This window comes from Electrophorus electricus, chromosome 4 (assembly GCF_013358815.1).
Source record: "Electrophorus electricus isolate fEleEle1 chromosome 4, fEleEle1.pri, whole genome shotgun sequence".
Taxonomy (NCBI): Eukaryota; Metazoa; Chordata; class Actinopteri; order Gymnotiformes; family Gymnotidae; genus Electrophorus; species Electrophorus electricus.
Genome location: NC_049538.1, coordinates 13,195,013 through 13,210,471, shown reverse-complemented (window position 1 = coordinate 13,210,471; position 15,459 = coordinate 13,195,013). Strand labels below are relative to the sequence as shown.

The 15,459-nt window shown below is 43.0% G+C and overlaps 1 protein-coding gene across 3 annotated transcripts in view; it reads right to left on the bottom strand.

Annotated features, from left to right (window-relative positions):
• The window catches only part of fli1 (Fli-1 proto-oncogene, ETS transcription factor), a 34,379-nt gene extending 23,500 nt beyond the window's left edge, over positions 1 to 10,879 (bottom strand). Inside the window, exons 1-2 of one of the 3 annotated variants that reach the window (XM_035525249.1) lie at positions 10,865 to 10,879; positions 3,263 to 3,349 (exon numbers count right to left, since the gene is read on the bottom strand). In XM_035525249.1, coding sequence (XP_035381142.1) covers positions 3,263 to 3,307 — 45 coding nt within the window. In that variant the 5' untranslated portion in view covers positions 3,308 to 3,349; positions 10,865 to 10,879. Of the gene's footprint in view, positions 1 to 3,235; positions 3,350 to 5,707; positions 5,791 to 10,864 lie in introns of those variants that run through there. The other 2 variants (XM_027010076.2, XM_035525250.1) reach the window with 2 other exon arrangements.
• Positions 10,880 to 15,459: the final 4,580 nt, after the last annotated feature.

Here is a 15,459-nt window from a genome sequence, read left to right as displayed (position 1 = left end):
ATATTCCATAAACGATAAGAATGCAAGCAGGTCTACATGATTTCGTTTGGAAAAATAGTTCTAAAAGGTATTTAATAAAACTGCCCGAAGAGCTCATTTACACTTTGATAAAACGATAGTATACAGTTGAAAGTAAGTTATGATATTAAGTTCTACACATGTCCCAGACCCCGAAAACACGCCAGGTCAGGGTACGCAACGTTAACTGAATAAAAGCGTCATTGTTTCATATTTTCACATGGTTCACATTTTCCCCTTTAGAATGGTTCACTGCGAAAATGTTAGTGTTCTGATTTGGAGAGTTAGATTTAATTGACGAACAAACATCATCAGACAACGTAAACCTATCGTAAATCTCGATAAAACGGCGTTCGCCCAGCGTTCCAGTCATCCAGGTCAACATGAGTCCAGCGGTAACAAACATTTTTGAAGGCCAATAAACAGATGCATGTTGGTTTATACAACGAGCCACAGAACATCTGGCGTGACGCTGGAGCTTGACAGCCAGACATTTCTTCCAACCACGATCTGTGGGAAGCCAGTGGCTCCACACTATTGGAAAAGCCCTAAAGTGGGTGGGCTCCGTTGGGGATGGGTTAGGTTTGTAAATGGTTACTCTAAGACACCCACAAACGCTCAGAACATGACCAACCGAAGCCTCCCTCGACTGCCCAAAAATGTAGGAAATTACTGACATTTTTAACTCAAAAAGTACAACAGCAACAACAATAACAACAACAACAACAACAATAAGAATAAAAACAACAATGATAATATGATTATTATGGCTGTTAGTATTATTAGTTCATACCTTTTTAAAGTACATTTGGAGAATTGTCTGCTACTGTACTAAAGTATACTTAGGCTATGCGTTCAGAGTCCTTTTAAAGCACATTGGTCTTGAGACGACCTACCTCAGCAGATCAAAATCATTGAGAAACTATGAATTAAGGTATTGTGACTAACGTTTCAGACATATTATCGTAACCGCGACGCTGCCCCTGATCTAGATCGCGCTTCTCAGGTTATTCATTAGAATTTAGAACTTTGTCGCGAGCCCCTCTCCTCTCACGCAGAGAGAGAGAGAGAGAGAGAGAGAGAGAGAGAGAGAGAGAGAGAGAGAGAGAGAGAGAGAGAGAGAGAGAGAGAGAGAGAGAGAAAGAAGTGAAAATACCGAAGGCGAAAAATGGAGACTGCTGCACACAAGCGCAAAGCTGTCTGGCTCCTTGCTCGAGGCCATAATTAATTTGAGATTTATTTTTCTTGGAGAACTCAAGTCTCGCCTGGCCTTAACCAAACAAAACCACAGCTAAACCGTGGGTTCGCTTGAATGAAGCAGAATATTTCTCTAAAGCTGATCTTCTGGACTTCAGGCGTGCCTGGGACACATTCGGAACAGTACAGCTCTGCAACCCTGTGACAGCTTAAATTGTCACTGTTACCAACAATACGCATCTTCCGCCTACGCTCAGGCTATTATAAAAGACATTTTGGTGATCGTCCAGTTAGGAATAAAAACAAAACACAGTCTAACAAAAACAAAACAAAGTCTAGTGTAGGCCGTTTACTGAAGCGTACTTCTGATTCATATAAACAGTGATGAAATAATGGCGCATCCCCCTCTCAACGTGTCAGAAACATCAAGTTTACCTAATTCCATCAAGCAAAGATTTTTAGAGAAACAAAATTTCATGTGCCGTGCTTTCAAAGGGGAGCTGAAGCGTTATGAAGCGTCTATGAATATTTAATATCACTATATATAGCCTACAACCCTAAGAGTCAGTCCTAATTTTAAAGCATTCTTTTAGTATTTGTAGAGACGCTACCATCGACTCGGTCCACATCACCGTTTGTTTTTAAATCCGAAGGGATATAGTGGGATTTCAAAGAGAACGTTTTCTTCCAACATTCCTTAGTCGCTAATGTCTCGAAACAAATCGTGGACTGTTCGTTGGTCTCCAACATTTGCACACTGTGAAACTCGGCCCCTATGTGGAGCAACACAAACGCAGTGTCTTCATGAAAAGGTCCCTTATGCAGGAGGGTAATAAGTCTCCATAACATAACAAGTCCGTTCTGGAAAGTATGCTGATTGTAAAGATATAATGAATGACTTTACCAGGCACAATATTTCATTTTCATGGTGTCTGTCTGTATGTACGTGAGCTCTCTAACCCTTTTGATATATGAGGGTTTTTGCGTGGTACTGCTACTTCTGTCATAAATACACTCTGGAAATGTCAAAGTGTCTTTCATTTTCTCAAAGAATGAACAACCACAGTTTATCTGAGCGCCCAATTACCTGTGCCAAAGCACCGAATGAACACGCAGCCTCTGGACCCTCACGAGTATAAATAAATAAATAAGTTATCCCGAACCTACAGATCATTCGTTGTCTATAACCTGCTAATATTATTAGGTCATATTAATGGAAATGTAAAAAGTTTGATCTTGCATTAGATCATTCTATATCGAACATTAACAGAACATTCTTTGCAACTTCAGAGCCAGATATATGCTATTCGCATCGTTTGTGGTGTTCACTTGAATAATTGAATATGAAGCAATGCGCTGTTTCAAATGTAATTACGAACATTAAATGACCTGCAAACAGGTCAGAGCTGACCCTACCCGTCCAGTGCCACCCCGCCCCTGCCTGCTCCGCCCCGCCCCGCCCTTCTGAGCAAAATCGCAGGCAAGAAATCGCAGGCAAGGTGCAAGCAAACCCTTCTCTGTCCGCCTTTGGCTAAATCAATTCCAGGGCACGTAGTCCATCCAATTGGGCTAATGCATAACTTGTAAAAAGCACATTAAATATTCATCTCCGGAGTTTAGGGCTCAGCTCTATAACCTGCCGAGTGACAGTTCCGCTCGTGCCCTGGCCTTGCTTTGCAGTTATGCTATTTCTTATTTCAAAAATGGCCATCAGGGACGGGACGGGGGCCTAAGCCACAATTAGAGGTTTTTTAAATAACATTTTCTTATATATTTTAAATGTAATATCTTATATTTCTTCCCTGCTACTGTCGCCCTTGGCTTGGTCACTGGCCGCTTGGATTTGTAAAGCTGCTTTGTGACAACATCTGTTGTAAAAAGCACTATATAAATACATATGATTTGATTTAATTTGATTATATAGTGAGATAATGTTCTTGGTAAATACTGATTTCAAATTGTAAAAAATATTACACATATATTACATAAATATTACACATCCTCTGCATCCTCCAATTACCTGTTCGCGGTGGTGATTTTGTCTTACCTTGACGTAAGACGAAGTGTCGGGGACAGTCTGAAACATTGTCATTGGACAAAGAGCCGAAAATGTGTCACTTTCACTTCACGGCTCCTAAGAAAATGAAAACAATAATAGAGACAAAAGCCACAGGTAACTGCAGTGGAAAACGATCCTAATAATTGCTGATCATCACTAAATAACAACATCAGCAATATCGTTTCACTACTACTACTTGTAATAATGATTATTATGATTGAAGTAATAATAAAAATAATAATTGTGATATTTATAATATTATTAATAATGATAATAGTCAATGATAATCAATTTGAAAGCTTTAAAAAAATGCAAACCGACTACATTTATTCAATTTTAAGCAACGTAAGACGTGCTCCAAGGTCAGCCATAACATACGCACAGGAACGAATTCATTCATTCTTTCATTCATTCACCTTCATTCAGTCTGTGAACTAGACAGTCAGTCAGCCGTTCTCATTTCCATGAAGTGACCACAACTTCAAGGGCCTCACGGTAGAGTTTATTCACGTTAAAGTGAAAAAATCCCCATTTTTCTTGGTTGACCATATTGTAGGTTTCAATAAGTTCTAAAACCTTTTGTCATGCCTCCTGGTATTAAAGGGACCTTTTCTCATCACGACATATATTGTTAGGGAATTACAATTCTGCTGTATTTCAGTCCGGAAAAAACACTTTCAATCGAACCTTAAAGTGTTCTTGGATGTGGGCAAACACCTTGCATTCCATTCTAATCCAACCAATTCCACCAAAAGGAATTTGGTTCACGAGCTTTTTGAAGAAACAGGAACAGTGCAGAAATAAGATCGCTTTCGTGCATTTAAGAGTTGATCATTTCTTACAGGTATATTATATTATCATTATAGCGTATCTTTATATTTGTTATCAACATATAATAATAATAATAATAATAATAATAATAATAATAATAATAATAATAATAATAATAATAATAATAATAATAATAATAATTAAAATAATAATAATAATAATAACGTTTGTTGTTCGTGGTGTTGTGGATACGATATACGCCCAGCCCCCATAACGTTCGTCCTCAGGCAGCGCACATGCTGAAGCACTTTTCGCTTTAATAAGTGTAGCTTACAAAGTCTCGGGTGAAAGGGCATCTCGGGGACGGGGTCTTGTGTCTGTGCTTTAGTACGCTGTTACAAAGTACTATTACACTAGTACCATTTAACATACCGCAGCGGTAAGGCCACAATGAAAATAACAGGTTATCGTTTCAAAACAGTGTCAAAAGAATAGCACAGCTCACACTTTATTTCAGTAGAAGACGTGTCACGTGTCAGTTCTGCGTAAACAGCTGTCACATGTTACATACTTAATTCGATAGGTCGCCTGCGCTAGCTGCATGGTTTTGTAATGCGAACGATCGTGGATGGCGAACGATGAGCAGCGACCAAGAGAAGAAAGTTTGAGCATAAAATATAGACCATGACAAAAAGTTCAGAAATGTTTTCATAATGGATCCATTTTTAATTGCAAGAGGGTATGTTAAAAAGGCCCTAAGACACTAATACAGGAGAATCAATAATGAATGAGTCAACCAAATAAATGAACAAACGAACGAACAAACAAACCAGCGTTGCCGATTGTAAAAATAAAATATTTGTTTCTTTTTCCCCCCCAGAATAGCTAGGCTGACGGTATGTCACTATTCGCAAAAGGTTACAGAACAATGATGAATAAGCCTATTTTCAAAAACCATCAGGTTTCACTGCGCCTCATAAACCTTCTGTGTGTCACTGCAAGCAGAAATGCCATTTCGCTCACGGAATTCGAATACCTGACCATAGCCTACCTGACTCCAGAATAAATTACTCAAAAGTCTTATAACGCGCTCGATTTATTCTTGCAGGGGACCTCTGCGCGAGACCCCGAGTTCCTGCGGGCGAAAGCTGGGTTCGCCTCATAAACTTTCCCAAATGCATCCAATTTCTAAACGGTAAAAGAGCATAGAATTCCGCATCTGTACCCAATTAACTGACTCGAGGCTCAGGAGGACTGTTAAACAACTGCACTGACTTTCCTCCGAGACGGAACGTGGGCCGCGCGCCTCTAATGTTACATTTTAAGCATCTTACCTTGCACGAGAGTGTGCATGTTATCCATCATATAACTGAGCGATAACTGATTCTTGAGATTCTCCTAGTTACCTTCGCGGCAATGTTTCTGTCAGCACTCGCAAGTCAAGGTATGACAAACAGCCTTGTAACGGACTTAAACACATCGAATAAGCAAATTCCACAACAACATAAAGATATGCATTTAGTAATTGCACAAACAGACTAATTAAATCTACCGTGGGGTTGTCTAATAGGTACAGCAAGTCAATGAATAACAAGTTGGCTACCATAGTAATGACAAACCGCAATTTACACTGGCAATAATGTGTCATATCTGTTTACTCACCTGTCGCTTCTGTGTAACTCGATCAAATGTACGTTTTAATTGTTTTCCACTTTAAATGATTAGTCCACTCTATGAGAAAGTCGTTACATTGGATGACAGTAAGTTATTTTGAGGAAGCGTGCGAGGAGAGGAGGACGTATGAATGGAGAGGCGATGGTGGGAGAGCAGGCTGCAGCTGACCAATGAGAAGCGAGGGGCATGCTTCCGCGAGCTGCGAGTGAAAAGGCAGCCAGTTCTGCAAGACCACTGAACCATGAAATAAGGGAAATCTAAGTGAAATTGGAACAGCACCATAAAAAACAGAAAGTGCGAGTTTTATGTCGGAGGACACCAGACCCTTTTCCGCAGCTCACTCTGACAGTCAAGACGGAGGCCTGAACCAACCGTTTTTATGAAAATGAGTTTAGAGTTGTGATATTGGAATTATTTTTTATTTTTTGAAGATTTCAAAAATCCCCCCCCCCCCAAAAAAAAGAGAAAATCCATCTAGGCTTATTTGGCAACAAAATAAATAAATTAAAGATAAATAATTAAATAACATTTTAGGATAAAGAAAGTGAGTACAATTTTTATACTTTGACCTAAATCTGTTTATTTAAAAAATTAACGTATTTATGCCTAAAGACATTATTTTTTGATTGATTAGTCAATAATATCTCCTTCGAAAAAACAAGCAAACAAACACAATCCCAGTTATTTTTCTTTTTAACGATTCCTACAGGACCATTATCAGCGTGATGTCCACTTCAACTGGCCTCGTGACAGAGCCACGCGTCTCCAATGAGCGTATCTTTCCTGTTAGAATGACCTTGCGCAGTTCACTAACTCCATTTCCGACACAGTGCGATATCCTCCACCCTAAAACCCCCTTAAACCCAAAGTGGTTCAGTGTACGGAGGACTAAGCTTTATGACATCTCTGTCTGGCTGAGAAGTCGTTTGCACGTTTTTTTTTTTTTGTTGTTGTTGTTGTTTTTTTGTTTTTTTTACAACGAATTCACCTGTGAATAACAAATTCAAAATACAAAAAACAAAAACAAAATGAAAAATATTTTAATCAAAATATCCTTTACTGTGAATAAAAACATTCTGTGTACTTTTTTATTTAAACATGTCTTTAGCTTAGTCCAGTATCATGTTATTCAAAAAGATTTGTAAACCAATAATCTCAGAGTCTCAGATTTCTCTAGCAGGCTTACCTAAACCCAAGACATCACATAAGAACAAGCCACAAATAAATTAAGCAATCCAATCAGTGTTTTTATTGTGGTGGGACTGCAGTGTCTTAATATAATGAAAGTTGGAACATGATTTTGGCTATGAAAACAAGCCCTGTCATACAGACTGGGTTTAGAGAGAGATGTGTGAAAACCCTGACTGACAGATTGCAGAATGTCCAGCAATGTTTAACAAACAAAGCAAGCAGAGACAGCATCAAGGGCGATTTGAGGGGAGGCGTGTGCCTAGGGAACCCAGGCATCTAAAGAAACATTTACGGACAAGGGTTGGTCAAGACTGGGCAGACGAAGTGCATTTAGTAGAGTAGGGAGGAGGGAGCAGAACAGAGCACAGGTCTTCACTTTGGACTGGACTGGAGGCTGGAAAAGTAGGCCATACCACGTACAAGTTCCTTTAAAATAACGGACATTAAAAGCCCATCAGGTTCCATTTCTTTTCTTTTACATAGCTTCTCACTCTGAATAAATTAGACCTACAGCACCTTCATGAGAAAGATACAAGGCCATGTTTGCTCTTCTTTTATCTGTAATTCATAGACTCCTCTAACATATGCAGACTTTGATATGCCTCAAACACTATTAGCTAGAATTTATTTAACAGCCCTTGTTCCTGTTTGAAAGCCACTATTTATGGCCCTAATTCCAGCATATTTTGTTTTTCTATAACTACAATAAAATGTAAAACAAAAAAAGTTCATACTGTATCATTATTTCATCACTATAATTCGAAACAAGCTAAATGTGTGAAAGACAAGCAAGCATCTCGATTATCTCCAAAAGAAAGGGAATCTCAGATTAATAAAGCAATGTTTCAGTGAAGGATTTACTCTGAGATGATTCATCAGATGTTCTCTACTATCCTGAAATTGCTCCCTGTTCCTGTTGTGACAGTGGATACCCAGGCAGGCAAACAAACAAACAAACAAACAAGCCACACCCCATCACACTGCAGTAGTAATGGAAGTAACATCCCTGCACATCTCACCAAACCCCAGAAAGATACTGAGAGAAATCTCCTCAGCAGGTGACCAAACTCTTAAATGCAAAAACACCATTTTGTTTAGCCATTTCCTAGTAAAATCACTTGGATTCTTTTGAACAATAGCAGGAAACTGCCATGTTAATCTTAGACAGGAAACATATGCAATAACCAGAGGTAGCCAGTGCTACTGGTTTTGTCCATATGGAAGGGAACACTTAAATCTTGAATGCCTAAAGACCGTGTTGATGGTTTTAATCCTGGAATATGAATTAAAACTGCATCATACCTTGTGAGCCTACGCCTTTTATATTTAGTTATTCGTTTGTTTGATTATGAAAAGTTGGGCGTCGACTTGGCACGGACTAGTAACCTGCATTACTCAAGGTACTTCAAACAGCTGATGACGCATTTCCATCCTGGTGTCTACTACTTGAAAACGTCAAAGCAAACAGAATAAGATGGTGAATTGTCATGCGACATAAGAAGACAGTTATGAACTGTGTGGTTTCATTAGGAAGTCCAGCTGCAAAGCTTCATTTCATTCTTCCACAAAATGTATTTAAACGCATTTTAGAAATACATTTTAATGCATTTCAGAAACCTCTCTGATGGTCCTTGGGTTGAGGAGGTTGCTGCTTGCCAACTCTTGAAAACTAATTAGTTAAGGCAGATGAGCTCCATATGAGAGCAGCATATCACTAGAACCAGTGTCAGTCTCCCTTCAGCTAGGTTTCCTCATGTAAGACCAGCTATATAAGTCAATTTCAAAGGCTTACTAGCACCTCCCGGGACCTTTTCCTAAAATCTGCCTATTTAGGGATTGGCTGTAGCGCACAGACATCTCTGATTACATCAAGCGTCTGTGGTAATGAAGGCCCAGACCCTCCACTGTTAATGTCTTATTTATTTAACTGGACCAGAAAGAGAGCAGGAGAGATGAAGAGGAGATGGAGATAGGGCACTCTTGTCTCCCCTGGGGGATGGTGCAATAAGACGGTGGCACCAGGGAAGGCGTGGGTGGGGTTTTCACGCTACCCCACCCCCCAAATCATCATGCCATGCTCCCCAGGAAAAAAAACAAAACAGGTCGAGTTCTTTGTTCAGTCCTGACAAGTGTTTGACCTCCAGAACACCAAGGCAAGCAAGAACAAGCTAAAAAAAAAAAGCGTGAACTTCCATGAAAGTGCTGGCGTACAGTCGCCATTTGCCTGCGTTGCCACGGGAGTATTTTTAGCTGGTGGGAAAAGCCGTCACGTGCATAGGCCTCAGATGCTGTTCATCCGCGCCAGGCGTGGAACCGTGCCTAGACGTCCCACGTGGGCTGGAGAGGTGGGGATTTCGATGCTGAGGTGCTTAGGTGCCTTTTGGCAGGATCTGGAGTGTGTTGGGTGGGGAACCCCACCACTCTCTCCACCCGCTCCCTCTCCGTGTATTTCATAACCCTTGATTTCATGGCACGGCCAGTGTGAACCGTCCGATGGTGGGAAAATACAAGGCCTGGAAAAAGCATCCAGGCCCCTCGCGCATGTGTCGCAATCATTTGCAAGGGGAAGTATTAAATTAAACCACCACAGCCCTTTTATGAGTTGAGCATCGCTGTAAATTAACAGCCGGCTTCGCGGCCTCCTGACGAGACACCATTCATCGCGTCTGTACCTCCACGTGCATGGCAAGCTGCAGACGACCTGACAGAAGGACGTCACACGCACCGGCAGGCAGAGCCTTTACAGTGGATCGCTGAGCTGCAGAGTGCATACTGTTTGCCTCTGCACATCACGTACATCACAAAGTAACTCGCATGCCAAATATGCCCAAGATCTTCCAGTGCACAGTCTGGGGGAAGCACAAGAACTCTTTGAACGCAAGAAGAAGGAATTGCGGCATACCTGTAGCTACCTAAACTGTGATACAGTCATGCTTCTTCACTTTTTTGCCATTGTTGTGGGAAAGAGGAAATCCTCCCACCCGTTCAGAATCCGTCACACACGAGTGCATCCACTCTTGTCATGCACACAAGTGCCACGGCCAGGGAGCTAGCTCGGCACCTCTGAGCGTCCAGGTGAAACAGGACCGGGAGAACGGAAAATACCAGCGTGGTCTGGGAGAAAAAGTTAAATTGTTAAGTTAAACTCTCCTCAATAAATCCCAGGGGCTCTCTTCAATCAGCAGGCTTTTAACCAAGAGCTTAAAGAAAAACAGCATCTGAAATGAATACTCTGTCACCTCTCATTCCTCTCGGCGGCCAGGCTCCGTGAGAGAGGGCGTTGTTCCTGCACAGATTGCCAGAGACCCTTGGCTTTTACCATGCCATGCTCTTTCTCTGGCATTCACTTTGAGGCCTCACCCTACTCCTCCCTCCCTCCCTCCCCCCTTCTCTCTTTCCCCCGAAACCCCCACCAGACACGTCTGACAGTCTGAACTCGACACAGGCTGCTCAGCAGACTACAAAAGTCATTCATCTGTGGCCTCCGACGGTCAAATCTGGATCTAATAAAGCAGCACACTATTGATCCCTTGTCCGGGTCGGTTGCTGTTGCGCCCGCTCACCACTAGAGGGCTCTCTGGTCCAGGTTAGCAGACCCACTGCATTTGTGGCTGCAGGCGTATGAGTGCACTTTGATTCAATTACTCACATGTGCGTATTCCTGCATAATGCGTTTGAAACTTCTGGACATAGAAAACAAACTGATTTCACCAGACGTTTTTGGAAGTATGCGCTGATTCTTCCACGCCAACCGAATTAAACTCTCCCAGGGATAAAACGTTAGTAATAACCGGATTTGGCATTTGCACCTGATGCGCTCTCTCTCTCTCTCTCTCTCTCTCTCTCTCTCACACACACACACGCGGAAACTATCCCTCCATCCCTTCTTCCCGGGGCAACAAACAAACGTGTGAAACGGGAAGCAGACGTAGCTCCGCTCAAAGCAACACGCACTGTGTTCGGCCAGGGCTCCTCCCAAACTCTACGCTGAGCGAAGGCAGAGGGGCCGGCAGAACAGGGAAGGTCCATCTCAAAGCAGAAGGCTAGCCATAACTTCAAAAAGAAAGAGAGGGAGTTGACCCAAAGTGTGTGAAATCTCTGAGAGAGAGAGAGAGAGAGAGAGAGAGAGAGAGAGAGAGAGAGAGAGAGAGAGAGAGAGAGAGAGAGAGCGGGCGCGCGCGTGTGACTGCAGGGACACTGCTCCGAACACCCTGGCAAAAAACCACAACATTCTTCCCTATTCCTTAAAGAGACAGAGTCACCACATGATTATGCACCAAACGCAAGGCCAAAACGTTAGAGTAACATTTGCAGCACATCTCTTTGTCCTGCTGTCTGTGAACCACATGTCTGAGTGATTGGTTCCTACTGAACCAGCCACTGTGTAGTGCATTATTTTTGGGCCATAAAAGTAATTACGCCCACAATTCTTTTCCATAGTCTTGGTTAGTTTACTATGTTATATTAAATTAATTCATAAAATGCCTTTCTGAAATGTCTGAAATAATGTCTCCGTATTCTAACTGGGATCATTATTGTCTCTAAAGAGCAGTTCTTTTGCTTTGCTTTTGAAACAAGACTGTATGAAAGTCCACTAACAGAAGTTCTGTTGTGCAGTTAGGGCAAATGTTTGATAGAGGGCGCAGTTGAGCTTTGGAAATCCTATACAACCGCATTTGGCACTCCAAGTCAAATTCAGTCCGTTCAAAGTATAGCACTTTATGTCAGCAAGACCTCACTCTATACTTGCATTGTGTTCTAGTAAAAATACAGATCAAGTCAACATAATTACAGCGCATTATTCAACACAATTTATCTTCAAAATTAGATACTTTATAAGATGATGGATAATACCCATTAAAAAAAAAACTTGTTGACATAATAAGTAACACAAATCAGATCATTTATATGGCATAACATTTATGCCATAGTTTTCCAAAGCTCGAGTTGCATTTCGCTTACAACAGCATCTGCTGCTAAATCGGACTGCTGCCCAAACACTGCAGCAGCTGTGCTGGAGTGGGAGCCGAGTACAGTAAAACGATGCGAGATACAGGCCCATAAGCACACACACACGCGCACACATGCATGCATGTGCACCTATGCACCCACACCTGCCTGGTTTGGTGCATTGCTATCTCTAGCCTATATCTTCTACGCCACCCTCCTGCCGTTCTCTGAGACCTGCCTCCATCCTAACACAGTGGGCTTATGCCCCAGTGAAGATGTTTTAGTTCATTGAAGTTCAGGGAAAATGAATTTAGTGCTCGTCTGCCGGTGTTATCAGTGCAAGAGGTGTTTGTAGCTTTGGACTTTAGGTTAAATGCTCTCTATCTCTCTCTCTTGCTCTCTTGCTCTCTCTCTCTCTCTCTCTCTCTCTCTCTCTCTCTCTCTCTCTCTGTGTATGTGTGTGTGTGCTGGTGCAGAATAATGAAAATCATAATTAAATGAACATAAACAAAGTGACTGGTGCAGTTGATGCTAAGCAGTGAGAGCATTTCTTAATAAACAGCATGAGAGAGAAGGAGAGAGAGAGAGACAGAAAGGGGGGAGAGAGAGAGGGGGATGAGATAGAGAAGAAGGAGGCATAAATGAGGAGAGAGACGGAAAAATGGAGAGATGGAGAGAGATGTTGAGATAGAGAGAGTTTATGAGTGAGAGAGAGAGAGAGAGAGAGAGAGAGAGAGAGAGAGAGAGAGAGAGAGAGAGAGAGAGAGAGAGAGAGATGAAGGGATGGATCCCAGGTCATTTCCTCTTTGAATATCACAGCACAGGATGGCTCCACATCCTTAAAACATCAGCCCCGAGAATAAAAATATCACTTGCTCTGTAGGGTAGGGGGAGGTCAGTGTGTGTGTGTGTGTGTGTGTGTGTGTGTGTGAGTGCCCCTACGTATGTGCACATGCATATGTGTTCCGTTCTGGCAAGAGGATGTGGGAGTCCCACTGTCCCAGACCACGGCAGTGATAGCAGCGGCAAGAACGGAGGTGGATTATTTATACGGCTGTAATCTAGGCCCCCCCCGGCCGGGCCGGGGCTATGCTATGCCCAACTCCCCGTCTCCCTCTCCCACCTCAAAACCCGCTGCTCCAATATTAATTACAGCCTGCCTGTCGCTCCGAGAAACAAAGGGCCCGAACGTGGCTCCCTGCTCACCCTTCCACGAGTGAGACTCTGGAAGTCTGGCATCAGAGCGCTTGATAACGCTTGATACCGATAACGCTTCCACAGGAGGACCCCCACAGACAGAGAGTGTTTACCCAGATTGAACATGCTTATATCTTCAGTGATGGTGCTGGCTCGGCCTCCATGTTTGGCGGGTCACGTGCCATGCAAAGCTTTCTTTTAAACTTTTCTTTTCTACTGTTTTTCTTTTTTTTTTCTTTTTTTTTTTTTTTTTATTCTTGGGACCTAAATTATTTTGGCAGATGTGGCAGTTCGTGGTTCATGTGTGATGTTTTTCCCCGCAGTTAAATCTATCCGTAACTGCTTTCTCAGTAAGTGCAGAAGCTCGGTAAGTCCGTCACATGACTGCAACCAACTCTGCTACACACGAAGCATTTTTCAAAGAAAAGAAAAAAGAAAAGAACGAAGACAAGAACCGTTTTGAGGTTCTTTGGCTCCTCCCCGTTAGCACACCGCTTATGCAGATTTTCACACTTTCAAAAGTACATTAGTTCAGCAGGGGCCCAAGCAGTGCTTTGCTTGCACACACTCGGTTTCAGTATGATTAGTGACCTATTAGTTTAGCCAACAGGAGCTCCAGTTCTACCTTTACTTACTTAATATAAACTCAGAACTTCAGCATGACATGAGAGCAGGATCAAAGGTTCTTCATGAACTTAAAGTACTTAAAGTGAACCATGCAGCGTCTACACTTATTGATTTATCCCTAAATTCACATATTTCTTTAATCCTAAATTCACATATTTCCTTGTTAGTATTAATGTAGTAGAGACCTCTTGGAATGAAATGTCTGCATAAAGACTTCAAGTGGCGTAGTGTTAGTTTGCTTAGTATAGTTTCCCAGCACTTAGCAGTGAGAATAACGTAGAGATACTGAGAAACTGAGCAGCTGGAATCACTCATCTTTTATAATATCACACACACACACACACACACACACACACACACACACACACACACACACACACACACACACACACACACACAGATATATATTTGCACGTGTACACATGCACACTAACATGTTAAAGGCATCCTGCATGACTCCCTTCCTAGAGCACTATCTACTATACTCTTCATCTAATTACATGCAATGTGTGTGTGTGTGTGTGTGTGTGTGTGTAATGAAGAGTATAACCGGGTGCTCAGTTTGACACTGAGCCTTGTTTGTATTGGATTTGTCCCAATGTGTTATCGAGGCTGTTCTGAACCGTGTGTCTTAATTTGCCTTCCATCTCTTACTTGGTCTCATTTTTAACTTTCTCTCCTCACTCTTCCTTCCAGAGGGAACACAGATCCGTCCTCCCCTTACCCCCAACTGCGATCATTCACCATAAAGATGTCTTCTGAGGATAAACACCTGTCCGGTGTCAGGTTGGAGCTGGAAACCTCTCTACAGGCCAGAGAAAGATGACGGCTGTGAGTTTATGACCGTGGAACACTCGCTTGTGGCCAGCATGAGCGCATCAGGGGCTTCTGCCTCACCATTTTCTCCCAGATCCATCCATTTGGTGCCTGGCCCCCGAGACCCTCTCCCGCCCGCGGCCGGGGTTTGCACCTCGACGGGGCGGGGTGTTCCGGAGATCCCGCGGCCCAGCCTGGCTGTAGCGGGACACTCCCTGCTCCGGTTCTCCACCTAGAAAACAATGATCCTCAGACTGAGCTCTGGCCTGAGGCCCCGAGCCGGGGCAGGCGGCCGAGTGGCGGCCCCAGCGTGGGGCTCTATGGAAGGCCAGCGGTCACGTTTAGACTGAGAGTCCCTGTCCCGGGCTCGGCCCCGGCAGAGCGCGCGGAAGAGCGGAACACATCTGGAGCAGGCCGCGCAGCCTCCGGTGTGTCCCGCATGCGGGATGTTTGTCTGGCTTACAGGGGCCTATTTACGAGCTGTTTGCACAGCTCTTAAAGGGAATTGGACACTTAATTAAAGATAATATTGGAGGCCAATGCCTCTCTCCAAGAATGCGGCTTCTAAGGCTGAGACAGAGCTGTTTCTCATGGAAGCCCTGATCAGCTGGCACGCAGAAACCAACCGACTGGCGGCTCAGAAATCTCCCAGCTGCCACTGCTAACAGCGGTGCTGTTTGCACAGAGTTCCTGGGAGCCCAAATTTCCTCCATCTCTGCCGCTTTCATGATTGCCAGTCAGTTCAGGGTCCCTCCACCCTCTCCTCCTGGTCTAAAACACGCCGGATGATCACCAATCGATACTGTCATAAAACATTATTTCCTCACTTTTGTCACTACAATAGAGGCTTTAATCTAAAAATACCTCCAGGAAGGAATAAAAGTAGACCTCAGCAGAAAGCAGGAGAAGGCCTGCACCTCTCAAAGCCACACAGCCTGCAAACACAGAGGACTAGAAAT